General features: G+C 38.8%; 1 protein-coding gene across 8 annotated transcripts in view; it reads left to right on the forward strand.

The window, feature by feature from the left end:
- Positions 1 to 18,185, forward strand: part of TRPA1 (transient receptor potential cation channel subfamily A member 1) — a 249,544-nt gene that overhangs the window by 179,433 nt on the left and 51,926 nt on the right. For 2 of the 8 annotated variants that reach the window (XM_081501690.1, XM_081501691.1), the window contains exons 4-6: positions 5,848 to 5,975; positions 9,047 to 9,148; positions 16,757 to 16,917. In XM_081501690.1, coding sequence (XP_081357816.1) covers positions 9,094 to 9,148; positions 16,757 to 16,917 — 216 coding nt within the window. In that variant the 5' untranslated portion in view covers positions 5,848 to 5,975; positions 9,047 to 9,093. Of the gene's footprint in view, positions 1 to 5,812; positions 5,976 to 9,043; positions 9,149 to 16,363; positions 16,533 to 16,756; positions 16,918 to 18,185 lie in introns of all 8 variants that reach the window. The other 6 variants (XM_081501698.1, XM_081501697.1, XM_081501696.1 and 3 more) reach the window with 4 other exon arrangements.

Consider the following 18,185-nt stretch of genomic DNA (forward strand, 5'->3'; position numbering starts at 1 on the left):
AAACCAAAAACAACTTACTTATTAAAACTTCTCATGCACAGACACAACAGTATACTTTATTTGTCTATCTATTTTATGGAAGGTTTATGAGCCATGTCACTTTAGTAAACTTGTTCTAGATCAATGCATGAGTTGAGATATAGATAATATTTGAGCAGACATTTTCAATCCTACAACACTACAAAGAATCGATAGAAAGGAGTACTAACAGATGAACACAGTTTCATCACTACCACAAGAAATAATTAAAATATTTACCTCTGATGATATTTCATCTTTAGACACCAAGTCACCAAGAAGTTTTCTGGAAATCAAAACCACACTGTAAAAATGTATCAAAGAACTCAAAAGATAGCCTGAAAATCCACTGAAAGAAAGGAAAAGTCAACAAGTGGAGTTGGGCATTTTATCTTGGTTACTATTCCAGAACAAACACATCTGAGCTTATCTTCTCCCCAAATATGTATTTCATTTGCTAAGATAGCTTTTCTGATGTTTAAATTTTTTTCATGTGTCTAGACACCCTTGTGGCTAGGCAGCAAGCCTGTGAAATAGTGATGAGGCAACTTTACAGATAAGCAGGCAACATTTGGTAATATAAACACCTGCTCTATTAATCCTAATGGAAGATTAACATCTGCACAGAAAGAAAATTAATAGTTCAAACAGGGAACATCAAAGTCTGAGGTGTGCAGTGCATCCTTGGTGCCAGATTGGCCAGCATTTTGTGGGACTGCAGTCCATAGGGGAGCAGAGTTTTGCTGTTGGAACAGATGGATAGAACTGGATCAGATTATTCCCATGAATGTGACTGAAATCCTCATTAAATGATGCTCTCTCAAGAGAAAAAAAAAACACATAAATCTAGAAATGCAGGGTGCAGGAGAGAAAGTGAAAGGAAGATAGTACTGGGAAGCAATTGGGGGATAAGAAGAGAGGAACAAGGCTACCATTTGCAGTTCTACTGCCCACAATCAGACTCTTATCATCCCCTGCCTGTTGTGTGCATGCATACTCAGCCGCTTCAGTTGTGTCTGACTTTTTGCAAATCTATAGACTGTAGCCCATAAGGTTCCTCTGTCCTTGGGATTCTCCAGGCAAGAATACTGGATTGGATTGCCACTTCCTTCTTCAAGGGATCTTCTGACCCAGGGATCGAACCCAGGTCTCCTGCACTGCAGGTGGTCTACTGCATTGCAGGCAGATTCTTTACTGCCTGAGCCACCAAGGAAGCCCTCTGCTACATACAGTAGGACCTTGTTGTTCATCTATGAAGTTATTTATAAGGAAAGAGGGTAATGATGTTCACCTTGACTCTCATTTTGACCGTTATTAGAGATTAACTGGTTATGTCCCTTGGGCCTGTGCTTGGAATTTCCCAATGAGAATGGTACACAATTTGTCCAATATTAACCCTAACTTGGATTGATTCTGTGCCTTCCCAAGCAAGAACGTACTTTTGTTTCATTTTCTTAAACCACAACACAGGAAATTTATATCTGGAAGGACTGGCTCTTGGGCAAGCAATTTGTCTGGGAAGTTTTTATTGAGCTGAGTCAAGATGAATCAGACTACGAAATTTCAATGTTTACAGCTGAAAATAACAATTGCATGATTAGAGGGATGAAAGGAGTAGGTGAGGCAACTTGTTGATGCGTGGAGATTATTAAATGTTGGAGTTGGCAGTCAAGGATGTCAGGGAATATCTATCCCTGCGTGCATGCATGCTAAGTTTCTTCAGCTGTATCTGATTCTTTGCAACCATATGGACTCCTCTCCCGCCAGGCTCTTCTGTCCATGGGATTCTCCGGACAAGAATACTGGAGTGGGTTACCATGCCTTTCTCCTGGGGATCTTCCCTACCCAAGGATAGAACCTGTGTCCCTTACATCTCCTCCTTTGAGAGGCAGGTTCTTTACCACTAGTGCCACCTGGGAAGCCCATCTCTATCCCTAACAGTCCTTAAAAGTCATATATTGGATTGGCCAGAAAGTTTGTTTGTTTTTTTCCATAACATCTTATGGATTTTGGGAAAGTCAGTCTACCATTCTATGCCTAAGCTTTCTCATTTGTAAAATGGGAAAAAATTAAGGACCTATTTTCATAAGCAGTCGTGAGAATTCAATGACATAATAAATCTAAAGTACTGAAATGAGATAATAAGTATGAAATCTGGCTCATTGTGATCATTAATAAATGTTAGCCATCCATCTAGTGTATACTGTCCGGTAATTGTGGTAAATATCTTGTGACTCTGGAATAAAAAGCATAAGGTATTGCTTCCCTTTTATTAGAGTGATTCAGTTAAAAAAATTATAGTCATTTCCTCGATGATTTATCTTATTCCCAAGAGCCACAATAAAGCACCTTTGACTTCAGAAGAGTCCAGAGGAGTCCAAGATTAAATGTTTCTCCATCTGAAAGGTTCATAATGGTCTGTCTTATACTGAACTCCTAATGCTTTCTCCTATTACTAAAAGGATCATCAGCATAATAAATAAGCATTTTTGTAATGCTGCTCATAAAACGCAGATAAGGCTCCACAGAATTGTGTAGTTTGAGAGCATTTTCTCATACATTGTCTAATTTGCTTTCAACAGAATGCTAGTGGGGCTGGCTTTACTTTTGTGCATAAGAAATCAGAAAATCAGAGAAATTAATGACCAACTGAGGATTATGGAATTGCCAGAGGGAATGCTGGGACTCAGACTTTGGTTTTCTTCAACTTCCATGTCATTGCATGACTTTTGATCTCCTGGCCTGGAAAAGGCTGGTTTAATAGAGCATGTGGGGGATCTTCTATGGGTGGATGGCATTTTGGCCATGGGTTTGCTTATTTCCTACTGGGGCCATAGACCAACCTTTGTAGTGTTCTGTATATGGTCTCAAAGAGTCAGACGTGACTTAGTGACTGAACAACAACAACTATATTGGTCTATAGTTGTTTTAATTTCTAAAATAAAATTACTGTATTTATTTCATCCCTGGAAAGTCCACAGAAAAACAACACCAAAACAACTAAATGTGAAAAACAGTTACTTCTTTTTTCCCCCTCTGTAATTGTTGTTCAGTCTCTAAGTCATGTCTGACTTTGCGACCCCATGGACTGCAGCATGCCAAGCTTCCCTGTCCTTAACTATCTCCCACAGTTTGCTCAAATTCATGTCCATTGAGTCAATGATGCCATCTAACCATCTCATTCTCTGTCATCCTCTTCTCCTTTTGCCTTCAATCTTTCCCAGCATCAGGGTCTTTTCTAATGAGTGGATGCCTTGCATCAGGTGGCCAAAGTATTGGAATTTCAGCTTCAGCATCAGTCTTTTCAGTGAACATTCAGGATTGATTTCCTTTAGGATGGACTGGCTTGATCTCCTTGCAGTCCAAGGGACTCTCAAAAGAGTCTTCTCCAGCACCACAATTCTAAAGCATCAATTTTTCATTGCTCAAACTTCCTTATGGCCCAACTCTCACATCCATACATGACTACTGGAAAAACCATAGCTTTAACTACACAGATCTTTGTCAGCAAAGTGATGTCTTTAATTTTTAATATGCTCTCAAGGTTTGTCATACCTTTTCTTCCAAGGAGCAAATGTCTTAATTTCATAGCTTCAGTCATCACCTGCAGTGATTTTGGAGCTCAAGAAAATAAAATTTGTCACTGCCACTTTTCCTCCTTTTATTTGCCATGAAATGATGGGGCCAGAAGCAACAACCTGTTTTCTGAATGTTGAGTTTTAAGCCAACTTTTTTCACTCTCTTCTTTCACCCTCATCAAAAGGCTCTTTAGTTTCTCATTGATTTCTGCTATCAAAGTGGTATCATCTGCATATCTGAGGTTGTTGATATTTCTCCAGGCAATTTTGATTCCAGCTTGTGATTCATCCAGGCCAGGATTTCACATGATGTACTCTGCATATAAGTTAAATAAACAGGGTGACAATATACATACAGCCTTGTCTTACTCCTTTCTCAAATTGGAACCATTGTTGTTCCATGTCTGTTTCTACCTGTTGCTTCTTGACCTGTATACAGGTTTCTCAGGAGACAGGTAAGGTGGTCTGGTATTCCCATCTCTTTAAGAATGTTCTATAGTTTGTTATGATCCACACAGTCAAAGGCTTTAGCGTAGTCAGTGAAGCAGAAGTAGATGTATTTCTGGAATTCCCTTGCTTCTCTATGATCCAACAGATGTGGCAATTTGATCTCTGGTTTCTCTGCCTTTTCTAAATCCAGCTTGAACATCTGGAAGTTCTCAGTTCATGTACTGCTGAAGCCAAGTTTGAAGGATTTTGAGCATAACCTTGCTAATCTGTAAAACAAATACAATTGTGTAGTAGTTTGAACATTCTTTGGCATTGCCCTTATTTGGGATTTGAATGAAAACTGACCTTTTCCAGTCCTGAGGTCACTGCTGAGTTTTCCAGATTTGCTGACATATTAAATGCAGCACTTTAACAGCATCATCTTACAACTTTAAGTAACTCGGTTGGAATTCCATCACTTCTACTAGCTTTGTTCATAGTAATGCTTCCAAAGGCCCATCTGACTTCACACTCCAGGAGTCTGGCTCTAGGTGAGTGACCACACCATCGTGATTATCCTGGTCATTAAGACCTTTTTTTTTTTTTTTTTTTTAATATTTCTTCTGTGTATTCTTGTCATCTCTTCTTAATCTCTGTTAGGTCCTTAATGTTTCTGTCCTTTATTGTGCCTATCCTTGCATGAAATGTTCCCTTGATATCTCCAATTTTCTTGAGGCGATCTCAGCTCCTTCAATTCAGTTCAGTTCAGTTCAGTCGCTCAGTCATGTCCGACTCTTTGCGACCCCATGAATCACAGCACGCCAGGCCTCCCTGTCCATCACCAACTCCCGGAGTCTACCCAAACCCGTGTCCATTGAGTCGGTGATGCCATCCAGCCATCTCATCCTCTGTTGTCCCCTTCTTCTCCTGCCTCCAATCCTTCCTAGCATTAGGGTCTTTTCCAATGAGTCAACTCTTCGCATGAGGTGGCCAAAGTATTGGAGTTTCAGCTTCAACATCAGTCCTTCCAATGAACACCCAGGACTGATCTCCTTTAGGATGGACTGGTTGGATCTTCTTGCAGTCCAAAGAACTCTCAAGAGTCTTCTCCAACACCACAGTTCAAAAGCATCAATTCTTTGGCGCTCAGCTTTCTCAGCTCCTTAGGACATCTTAATATACTACCTAGTATACAATTTCTGCTCAAAAAATGTTTTTAAGTTAATAATTGGCTGACAATGAAAATGCATTAGAAACAGAGAACAGAGGACATATCAGATGGAGCATCTCCAATCAAGTTGTCATATTTGATGTACAAAGCTAGTGTAACTTAAAAGATATTACAGCTTTCACAAAGTATCCTGTGAATTACTTTCTTAAGAAATTTATTTTTCTTAAAATAATGGCAGACTCAAATATATTCTTATGGCATGAGGCATTTGTCATATTCTATTTTGGATAATTTTCTCTTGAATAACTCAGTTTTGTCCCCATTTTACTGGTGTATAGCACATTGGATACATGAATGACAATGCTGCAAACTTTTATATACTTTTCTTGGTGATCCATCTTTTATTCAGTATAAGGATGGTGATTAGTTTCCCACAGAAGCTAAATAACTCTCCTAAGGGTACCACTTTTAACTAGTTTGATTTGTGATATTACATTATAAGAGTAAGTGAGATAAACTTTAAGCAATAATAAATCAGGTGACTCCTCAGTAGCCAGTAATCAAATTTCAAAGCTCAAAGTATGAAAACTTTGTGTTCACTCTTCATTTGTATTAGGTAGTCTAATAAAAAGACACAATATTGACTCCTAGAATGAACCACCCCTTGTGTAATTATATACGACTATAAAAGTGGGTGCAACCTCCGGACCGTGTGAGAAAAGGAATAGCTCTTTACCTGGGTAACATCAGGTACAAGATGTCAATTTCTACGAATAAAGGTAAGCATGATTTTTATTCATTATCTTGTAACTTTAAGATTTTAAATGTCCTAATATTTCAGATGTTAGGTGAGTCAAGTTTTCAGATATAAGAAATTAACATAATGATAATACTAATTATATACTTCAAAGGCTAGTTTGTGTTTCAACTCTAAGGAATGTAAGTTCTCATTTTATATTTGATGTTACTTAGTTTCAATCTGGCCTGGTTCCCATCATGAATTGGATGAAATAAAAACTTTATTTTTACATATAATTTTATTCGAATTGTTTGAGCTATGGTTGTCCAGAATTGCTGAGAAGCCTAATTAAGACTTGGAAATCTAAAAAGTTTTTCTCTTTACAGACTGGAAAATTGAGTGTATTCTTAAAACAATAAAACAGTAATATTTCTATATACTGAAAATACATTGAACTACAGATATTATTTGTGTTAACTTCTTAAGATAAATTCAATAGGATATTTTCATATATTAGTTTAAAATATCCTTGTGCTTAAAAGGTTCCATATATAATAAAGTATTAAGGTAAATAGCAGAGATGCTTTTTATTGTACTTTTACTTCCCCAGTCAATAATGACCTTGGTATAAATGAATTAAGTGTATAGCAGGTAAAGCTGTACCACAGAAGCTTTTCATAATCAGCAGGGAGCTTCAACTGTACTTTCAAATCCTATAGAGTAATACTGCTAATATGAGAAATCTACCATTATCTCCTTCGTGGGCAGATATCATGGAAACGTATTTTAAATTTTGACTGTTGCTTCAAGTTAAATAGTTAGAAATAAAAATTCAGAACATGAAGATTAACCCACCATCTGACGAAGCTTTATAGAATACAATTTACAGGAATAGAATACAAGTAAAATAAATTTATATATCTTACTTTGTTCTAAAATTTGAATTACTATTTGCCATGACACAATTGACTCTTAGCAAGGTTTTCTTGGTCTGGGGGCCAACTTAATTAGCTTTATTTAATATCTCACCTTTGAAATAATCTTATTAGATTTGCATTTTTATTAATTGCACTAATAATCTCTCTAGACCACAGTTGCCAAGGGCCCTGGAATGGGGCTGGTTTGGATGATGTGTGTCTATCAGTTGGTCTTCTGGGAGGTAGAGAGGGACGAATCTGCTTCAGGCTTCTCTGTATCAAAGCTCATGGACAGTCTCTGGTTCCTGATAGAAAAGAGTATTTCACAGGTGTCCACAGTAATATGTGTATGGTGTGTGCGTGTCTGTGTGTCCATGTCTGTGTGTCTGTGCTTGGGCATGTACGTGTGGCTCAGACAGTAAACAATCTGCCCACAATGCGGGAGGCCTGGGTTTGATCCCTGGGTAGGGAAGATCCCCTGGAGAAGGCAATGGCAACCTACTCCAGTAATCTTGCCTGGAGGACTCTATGGACAGAGGAGCCTGGCGAACTATAGTCCATGGGGTCACAAAGAGTGAGACATGACCGAGCGACTAACACACACACATACGTGTATAACATCTATATATCTGTGTTAAGCAGAATTTTCCATTTGGGACTTTGCTGTCACCAAACTAATGACATGGCCTAGTGAGAAGTAGAATTTATTAAACATTAGTTTCTCCCCTTCCTCCTAAACCCAACTCTTTTCTAATGTAACTTAATTATTTCAAGATGCACTATACAAAAAAAAGGGACATCTCCACACAAGTTGGCAGACACAGGATAAAATTTTTTAAATAACAGAGAAAATAAGAGAAAGTGATTGAATTAAGATACTTGTCTGAGATACATCTACTTTCTTCCCATCTGAAAATGTGAAATAACAAAATGTTATTTTTTTTTAATAAAGAGAAAATCCAAATGAAAGCAGAAAAAAAAAAAAAAACAAACAATGCATGCAACCAACAGTTTAGAAATGTTAAAGGATTCTGGAAAGATGGGAGGTCAAAACTACATCATGAAATTTTATAGAGCTGATAGAAAACTCAGTGATCATACTGGCGGTCATAAACTTGGAAGAGTGGGAGCTTTCAAAGCGTAGAGAAATTTCTCTTTCTTGATGAAAAAAGAGATAGAAGAGGAAAGAGAAACAGCTTTGATGACATTCAGTCCCAGATCAATCTGCTTTTCACTAGTACACTACATTAACACAGGCTTTTTAGTTCTATGAGCCAATCAATTCTACTATTGGTTAAGCCAGTTTTGGTTGTGCTTTTCTGTTATCTGCCATGAAAAGATATCTAATGTTATAGATACAAAAGAAGATAATGAATAAAATGGAAGACAATTTCCCAGAGCAAAGAAAATCATTAATTAGAAGTACCACCGAGTTCAGAACAAGGCAAAATAGAAATGCCTGACTGAGTTACATATTGGTGAAATTTCATAACAGAATAAGATGAAAATCTTAAAACATTCCAGAGAGAAAAATAAAACAAATTACCAAGAAATGAACGATAAACAGATTGATATAAGATACTTTATCTGTAAAAATGAATGATGAAAGAGAAAAATAAAGTCTTCAAATTTCTCAGAGAAAATAACTTTGAAATAGTTTTATATCTATTAAAACTATCATCCAACAGGAAGCCAAAATAAGGAAAGTTTTATACATGTAGGGCCTAGAATTTTTTACCACCAATTTCTCTTCAACAAATTCTTCTTCTCTAGAAGAATCACTTATACATGGAATCCAGGAAAAATTCGTATGACTCTAAGAAAAGGAATGACAAGGATTGCGAGAAACAGAAATATAAAAAATAATGATATAATTTACAATTGTCTAAATACTTTAATAAAGCTTAATTTTTTAAAATCTGAAACTAAAACCCTGGATATATTAATATGGCTTACAGGGATAGTCAGCAAGAGAGAAATGTAAGCTGTTGTATTGTAAATGGGAAGATATAGACAAGCATTAACTTTTGAGATTGACAAAAATCTTAAGTGAGGAACAACAATAAAATATTTTGATTATTTCCCATCAGAGACAATGGAGGTAAACGTAATAACATTTAAAGTGCTGTAAAAAATCTGTTGAATAAAAGTTATACATGTAGCAAAATTATCCATTAATAATTTTTTCAAGCAGAACAGCGTTAAAGAAATTCTACAGGAAGTTCTTCAGATTGAAAGGAAATGATACCAGACTATTGTGCAAATCTACTGGAAGAAATGAAGACCACTGAATACGGTAAATATTATAACACTTTTATTTTGAAGTATATAACATACATAGATATAGTATATATCCATAAATGTATTACAAATAACAATGATAGTATAAAGATGGGAGAGGAAATGGAAGTGTATTGGAACAAAGTTGATATAGTTCACTGGAATTAAATAAGTACTAACCTGAAGTAGACAGTGATAAGTTGAACACTGTAATCACTACACAAAGAAAATCACTTATTAAAAAATCTACCAAAGAATAAAAATAGTTTGCTAAAAGAATTATTGAACACAAAAGAAGTCAGTGAAAGAGGAATAGAGTAGAAGAGAAAGATATGAGATATAGAAAACAAATATCAAAACAGCAGTACAATATAAACAATTACAGTTAATTTCAGGGGTTAAACATTGTAATTAAAAGACAGAGACTGGAGTTAGATAAAAGAGCAAGATTTAACTTGACACAATGTATTAGAAATACTTTAAAGATACGTAAAAGATACAAAAAGGTTTACCATGTTAACAATAAATATAGGTGATCTGGAATAGCTATCTCAGACAAAATAGACTTTAACACAAAAAATATTACTAAAGACAAAGAAAGAAATTTCATAACAATAAAAGGGAAAATGTAACAGAATAGCAATAATTACAAATATGCATACATTTAAGAACACACAGCTACCCAAAAGAAGTAAATCCTGAACAAAACTGAAAGAATAAATCAACAATTAACAGTTATAACTGGGGGCTTCCTAGGTGATGCAGTGGTAAAGGATCTGTCTGCCAATGCAGGAGATGTGGGTTCAATCCCTGGGTTGGGAAGATCCCCTGGAGGAGAAAATGAGAACCCATTCCAGTATTCTTGCTTGGAAAATTCCACGGACAGAGGAGACTGATGGGCTATAGCCCATAGGGTTGCAAAGAGTCAGACATCACTGAGCAGGCAGGCACACACACAGTTATAACTGGAGATTTTAATACTCTTCTCTCAGCAACTGATAGAAGAATAGACAAAAAAATCACCAAGAATATGGAAGACATGAACAATGCTATAAACCAAATGGACTTTAAAACATGCAAAAACGTTACCAAAAGAAAGAGAACACGCATTCTTTTGAAGTATACATGAAAAAATTTCTAGGAGAGACCACATGACATCCATGAAACAAGTCTCAGTGACTTCACATTTGAATTTAGATGCACTGAAATCATACAAAGTATTTCTCTAACCACAACCAGATTGTCAAAAACAACAGAAAGAAATCTGGGAAAACCCCCAAATACTTGGAAATTAAACACACATTTCCAAAAAATAACTTGTGAATTAAAGAAGCCACAAATGTAAACACAACAAATCATGGGATTTATGGGATGCAACTAAAACAATGCTTAGAAAGTATCTTGTAGATTTAAATGCTTATATTAGAAAGATCTAAAATCAACCGCCTCTAGGTTACATATCAAGGAAGTAAAGAAAGATCAAGTCAAATCCAAAGCTATCAGAAAGAAAACCAAATTGAAAAGAAAAATCATTGAAAACAGTGAAACCCAAAGTAGCAAAACTATAGAGAAAAATCAATGCAATCAACAAGTTTCTTCTTTGAAAAGATCAAAAAAAAAAAAAAAAGATAAACCATTTCTGAGAAGAGATAGATGACACAAGTTACCAAAATCAGGAAGGAAAGAGGGGACTCTATAAGAATTAATAGGATTGTAAGAGAATTTTACAAACAACTTTACAGCAAGAAATAGGCAAGTTAGATAGACAAATTTCTGAAGAGAAACAAATCACCAAAGTTTACTCAAGCAAAAATATAAAATTAAAAAAATCTATAAAATAAAAGTGAATTGGTCATTAAATATATTCCCAGAAAGAAAATGAAAAGCCCTCATGGGCTACAGTCCATGGGGTCGCAAAGAATCAGATACAACTGGGCAACTAAGCACAGCACAGCAATAAAATTCTTAAGGATACATTTAACAAGTATAGTGTATGATCTGTACATGGAAAACTATAAAATACTGCTGACAGAAATCAAGAAAGATCTAAATAAATGGATAAAAATACCATGTTTATGGATGAGAAGACAATGTTAAGGTGGCACATCTCACCAAATTGATCTATAGACTTAATGTAATTCCTATCAAAATCGCAGCAAGCTTCTCCATGAAACTGATGAGCTGATCCTAAATTTATACTGCAAAGGACTTAGAACAGCCAAAACAATTTAGAGAAAAATAAAACAAAATTTGGAGGACTTATAACATCTGAGTTCAAGTTTACCATGAAGCTATAAAATCAAAACTGCATGATACTGACTTAAACACAAATGTATCTATCAATGGAATAGAACAGAAAGTCCAGAAACAAGTCCCTATACTTATGGTCAATCAATTTTTGACAGTAGTCCGAGGTTAAACCGATGAAGAAAATACAGATTTTTTTCAACAAATGGTAACAAAAGAATATCCATATGAAATAAAAAGAAACTTTGGACTCTCAAAGCACACACAAAAATTAACTCAAAATGAATCTTTGTAAAAGCTAAAATAATAAACCTGCTGAAAGAAAACATTGAAGAGAACCTTATAATTTTAGCAGACAAAAATGTCTATGTATGACACACAGTGCACAATCCATAAAATGAACAAATTAAATTTTTATCAAAATTTAAAAGTTTTGCTTTTTAACAGACAGCATTAAGAAAATAAAAAGAAGCCACAAGGTCTAAGACAATATTTGCAAATCACTTGCTTAATAGAAGTCTTGGATATAAAGATTTCTTAGATATAAAGACTTCTATTAAGTAAGAAGTTGTTCTTAGAATAAAGAACTTGAGTTCAGTTCAGTTGTTCTGTCACATCTGACACTTTGTGACCCTATAAATTGCAGCATGCCAGGCTTCCCTGTCCATCACTAAATCCTGGAGCTTACTCAAACTCATGTCCATAGAGTCAGTGTTGCCATTAAATCACCTTATCTTCTCTTGTCCCCTTCTCCTCCTGCCTTCGATTTTTCCCAGCATGAGGATTTTTCCAGTGAGCCAAGTCTTCCCATTAGGTGGCCAAAGTACTGGAGCTTCAACTTCAGAAACAGCATCAGTCCTTCCAATGAATATTCAGGACTGATTTCCTTTAGGATGGACTGGTTTGATCTCCTTGCAGTCTAAGGGACTCTCAAGAGTCTTCTCCAACACCACAGTTCAAAAGTATCAGTTCTTCGGTGCTCAGCTTTCTTTATAGTCCAACTATCACATCCAAAAATGACTACTGGAAAAACCATAGCTTTGACTAGACGGACCTTTGTTGGCAAAGTAATGTCTCTGTTTTTTAATATGCTGTCGAGGTTGGTCATAACTTTTCTTCCAAGGAGAAAGCATCTTTTAATTTCATGGCTGCAGTTACCATCCGCAGTGATTTTGGAGCCCCCCCAAAATAAAGTCTCTCACTCTTTCCATTGTTTCCCCATCTATTTGCCATGAAGTGATAGGTCAGTTAGAACTGCACATGGAACAATAGACTGGTTCTAAATAGGGAAAGGAATATATCAAGGCTGTATATTGTCACCCTGCTTATTTAACTTATATGCAGAGTACATCATGCAAAACACCAGGCTGGATGAAGCACAAGCTGGAATCAAGATTGCCGGGAGAAATATCAACAACTCCAGATATGCAGATGACACCACCTTTATGGCAGAAAGCGAAGAACTAAAGAGCCTCTTGATGAAAGTGAAAGAGGAGAGTGAAAAAGTTGGCTTAAAACTCAACATTCAGAAAACTAAGACCATTGCATCTGGTCCCATCAACTTCATGGCAAATAGATGGGAAAAACAGTGAGAGACTTTATTTGGGGGGGGCTCCAAAATCCCTGCAGATGGTGACTGCAGCCATGAAATTAAAAGACGCTTGTTCCTTGGAAGAAAAGTTATGACCAACCTCGACAGCATATTAAAAAACAGAGACATTACTTTGCCAACAAAGGTCCGTCTAGTCAAAGCTATGGTTTTTCCAGTAGTCATTTTTGGATGTGAGAGTTGGACTATGAAGAAAGCTGAGTGCTGAAGAACTGATGCTTCTGAACTGTAGTATTGTAGAAGACTCTTTTTATTAAATTATTTTTTATTGAAGGATAATTGCTTTACAGAATTTTGCTGTTTTCTGTTAAACCTCAACATAAATTAGCCATAGGTATACATGGAAAAGACTCTTGAGAGTCCCTTGGACTACAAGGAGATCCAACCAGTCTATCCTAAAGGAAATCAGTCCTGAATATTCATTGGAAGGACTGATGCTGAAGCTGAAACCCCAATACTTTGGCCACCTGATGCAAAGAACTGATTCATTTGAAAAGACCCTGATGCTGGGAAAGATTGAAGGCAGGAGGAGAAGGGGCTGACAGAGGATGAGATGGTTGGATGGCATCACCGATTCAATTGGTATGAGTTTGAGTAAACTCTGGGAGTTGGTGATGGACACGAAGCCCTGGTGTGCTGCAGTCCATGGGGTCCTAAAGAGTCGGACACAACTGAGTAACTGAACTGAATTGAACTGATAGGACCAGATGCCATGATCTTAGTTTTCTGAGTTTTAAGCCAACTTTTTCACTCTCCTCGTTCACTTTCATCAAGAGGCTCTTTAGTTCTTCTTCGCTTTCTGCCATAAAGGTGGTGTCATCTGCATGTCTGAGGTTATTGATATTTCTCCCAGCAATCTTGATTCCAGCTTGTGCTTCATCCAGCCCAGCATTTCGCATGATGTATTCTGCATATAAGTTAAATAAGCAGGGTGACAATATACAGCCTTGATGTACTCCTTTCCCTATTTAGAACCAGTCTGTTGTTCCATGTCCAGTTCTAATTGTTGTGTCTTGACCTGCATACAGATTTCTCAGGAGGCAGGTCAGATGATCTGGTATTCCCATCTCTTTTAGAATTTTCCACAGCTTGTTGTGATCCACATAGTCAAAGGCTTTGGCATAGCCAATAAAGCAGATGTTTTTCTGGAACTCTCGCTTTTTTGATGATCCAATGGATGTTGGCAATTTGATCTCTGGTTCCTCTGCTTTTCCTAAATTCAGCTTGAACATTTGGAAGTTCACGGTTCACGTACTGTTGAAGCCTGGCTTGGAGAATTTTGAGCATTACTTTGCTAGCGTGTGAGATGAGTACAATTGTGCGGTAGTTTGAGCATTCTTTGGCATTCCCTTACCTACCCTTAAATGCTCCCCAATGTAGCCTGCAAGGTAAGCAGTCCACAGACCTTTATTTAGTGCCTGTTGCTGTCAGGTCTTGGGTCCACAGGGCTCTTATGTTAGGCTCTAGAGATTACAGGTAACTATGACAATCCAGAGTGTTTAAAAGAGCATGAGTGCTCAGTCATGTCCGACTTTTGGCGACCCTATGCCTGCCAGGTTCCTCTGTCCATGGAATTTTCCAAGCAAGAATACCAGAGCAGGTTGCCATTCCCTATTCCAGGGGAGCTTCTGAACCCAGGGATTGAACTCCTGTCTCTTGTGTCTCCCGTACTAGCAGGCAGATTCTTGACCACTGTGCCACCTGAGAAGCTCCCCAACTGCCAAAAGAGTGTCAGAGTTAAATTCAAGACTGTGCAGAGTAATTAGCTTTGGAAGGAAGTTTTTTCTTTCTAAACTTGTGGCAGAAACATAGTGGCAACATGTGGCAAACATAGTTTCAGTGGCTATATTATTTGTAGGTAGATGTAAAACTAGCCTCTCTCACAGGGAGTAGACACCTTCCACTCCACAACTACTCTAGCTCTGTTGATTAATAAACTCAGCACTGGCCCATGAAGATAAGCCTGTTCAAACAGTGCTGAGGGTAAACAAGTAGACACTAGTCATCATGATTTCTTGTATAATCTAACAGTCATTTTATTAGCTCTGCTGAAACACCAATCCCTGAGGGGATTAGTATTGTTATGCACAGGAAATGGGGCCAGAGGTTCAAAGTGACTTCTTCTAATCCCTCAACCCACTGCTAGGATTTAATCACTCCCCTTTTCTTCCCTAGCAGCTCAGCTGGTAAAGAATCTGCCTGCAATGCAGGAGAAGGATTCAATCCCTGGGTTGGGAAGATCCCCTGGAGAAGGAAATAGCCACCCACTCCAGTACTCTTGCTGGAGAATTCCATGGACAGAGGAGCCTGGCAGGCTACAGTCCATGGGATCAGAAAGAATCGTACACGACTGTGCAACCAACTTTCACTTTCTTTTCTTTTGGAAAGATAAGTTTTTCTAAAAACCTTCTCTCCAACTCAAAGAGCCTTCTACAATGATGCAGACATGGGAAGCTGAAGCCTGGTGGCTTTTAGCTGGGAAAACAAATAAACCTATTCATTTATTTTTAAAATTTGGTTGTACCACATGGTATATGAGATCTTAGTACTTCCCACCAGTGATCAAACACAGGGCCCTTGCATTGGAAGCCCGAAGTCTTAACCACTGGACTGCCAGGGAAGTCTCACAACAAACTTTTTTTCACTGTGTTGAAATAGGATTTATTTGAAATAGTTTTTTGTTAAAAAGCACAAAACAAGACAAAAAAATGTTAAGTTTGGCTTTCAGCACATATCCAGGTCACTGTAATGGCCTTCAGAAATATTAAAATCTTAAACATCAACGAACACTCCAAGTCTTCCTTAAACATAATATGACAAGTTTCACAGTCTAGTACTCTTGAAGGCAAAGTTGTGTCAGATCTCACAATCTTGACATTTTGTAGTGTATATAATTTAAGAGATCAATGAAACAATCCCCTCAAAACCTGCTGTAAACATCACCATTACTTCAAAACTGTATGTAATACTATGTGCCAGGAAGAGAGAGAATACAGAGGTCTGTCAATTCTGCATTGCATAGAAATAAAACTCTACTAAAATAAAACTCTAAAAAACTAAAAGCCCTTCACTGAAAAATGTAACAACTTTCTGCTTTAGTTTCGGAGAAGCCAGGACTGATCTCAAAATTGGAAGCCTTAGAACACAATGCCTCAAATTCTAGGGTATTCTTTTGATTTACACTCATTTTACATGAGTTGATTGTCCCATTTTAAGAATGGTCTGAGTACTGTGATTTTCTTCTTTTTTAAATATAAATAAAAAATCTTTAAATAATAAAAAAATAAACACCTTCCCAGTGTACCCAGTCACTCTCTTGTCATTCTCTCCCCCGTCCATCCCCCGGCTCGCCCCTTCCTTTCTCTTTGATTGCAGGACAGGACGGGGGCTCTCGGTTTTTATTATGAGTCTAGATTCGGTGGAGACACTCTGACCTGACACCTACACTCAAGGGTGCGCTGCTGCAGCCGGGACGGGCCAGTCGCGCTTACCGCCCGGGGACACACGTGGCGCGGCCGCCCTCTGGCCGCGCGTGGACACGATGGTGCGTCCCCACCCCTCCATGCGCCCCTCCTGCTTCCTGCCCTTCAAGTAGCCTGAGGCGGGCAACTCCGGCCAGAAGTCCTCCCGGCCTCACGCAGAGCAAACCTCTCTTCTCCCGGGGACCGCCGGGTGCGGAAGAGCTCGGAGCTCCGGCGCGGACCCCAGAGGCGCGCGCGCCCCCAGCGCCCAGGCCGGCGCCGGCTCACTTAGACTGTCTCGCCCTAGGTGCCCGCGCCGGTGGGGAGCAGCTGCCGCAGGTGGCGCCCGGGGTGTGGTCAATGAGGCGAAGCCTGAGGAAGATGCTGCGCCCCGGGGAGAAGAAGGAGCCCCGGGACTTCGTCTGCCTAGGCGTGGAGGATCACAAGCACAACAGCAATGACTTCAAGGTACCTGGGCGGGCGCGCTCGGAAGTCCGGGCGCGGGTCAGCTCTTCCTAACTTAACCCTCCTCGACTCGAAGTTTCCTAGCGGGTAGTCCGGAATGGAAGGACCCGGCTAGGTGAGGGCTGTCTGCTTCGGGGTGTGCGTGCGGTCCAAGATGGACCTTCTCGGGAAGTAGGGAGCTCGGGGAGCCGCGTTCTTAAAAGGCGCCCGCCGGTTAGTGCCGGCTTTGTCCTTTCTGTTTGCTTGTTTGTTCACCCTGCTCTTGCTTGTGCTGGGCAGCTGCAGCGTGGGGAGACCTACCCGCAAAGTACCGCTGGCATTTGGCCGCAACTGCCTGGTTCTAAAATCGGAACCAGTTTTGGAGCGCGTGCTGTTCTTTTTATAGATTTTATTTAGAACCAAACAGCTAGATGGCTGAATCTGGCGGTAGGAGAGCTAGCTACTCAAGAAGTGTTTGGGGTTCAGAAGCACGCTTGTCTCGCGGAGGGAAATGGAAGCAGAACCTAACAGTGAGGTGTTGCAGGGATTGGGAGGACGGGTGGGCGGACTCCTCCAAGGGCTGGGGCAGTCAGTCGGAAGGGACTTTGGGGGAGGAGACCCTTCGAAGCTGGGTAGGTGGTCTTCCGGAGGTCCCAAGGACTAGGACGGGGCTTCTGTTTCTTTTGCGGTTCCCAAAGTCGCTCTGACCAAAAGGCTGCACCAGCTTAGGTTGCTGGCTGATGGCGCTGACTGAGGGCGGAGGCTGTCAGATGCTCAGAAAACTCATCGCTGGATGCCTCACGTTGTCAGTAGGAGGAAGCATCTCTTTTTAAACGTTAAAAGAATTAAAAACTCTCTCCAATGCCACCACAAATCTCTTTGCATGGTGAAACCATTTACACTTTGATTTGCTCATGGAATATATTTTAGAGTACTTTCAAAATCAGCCGCTGGAGATGTATCTCATTCTTCTTAGTAGCTTTATAAGATTCCCTTGTATGAATGTGTCATGCTTTACTAGACCAGCACATGTGTGTTTGTTTTGTTTTGCTATTACACATGTGATTGAGTGTCAGTGGTTGTAGATATGGCTTCTTCTGTCTACAGTACCTTAATGAGTATATTAAAGGCCTAGTAGGATGGAAAGTCACTTACGGGCTTAATTTTGGTAGAAATCACCAAGTTGCCCTCTAAATAGGTTAGGTGAATAGACAGTGTTTTTAATCCTGCATATGAGTCAGGCATGCATAGAAAATTACATAAAACCACAAGCCAGGCCTCCCAAGGTAAGT

Source organism: Giraffa tippelskirchi, chromosome 6 (genome assembly GCF_054371585.1).
Source record: "Giraffa tippelskirchi isolate mGirTip1 chromosome 6, T2T-mGirTip1v1.2.pri, whole genome shotgun sequence".
NCBI classification, from domain to species: Eukaryota; Metazoa; Chordata; class Mammalia; order Artiodactyla; family Giraffidae; genus Giraffa; species Giraffa tippelskirchi.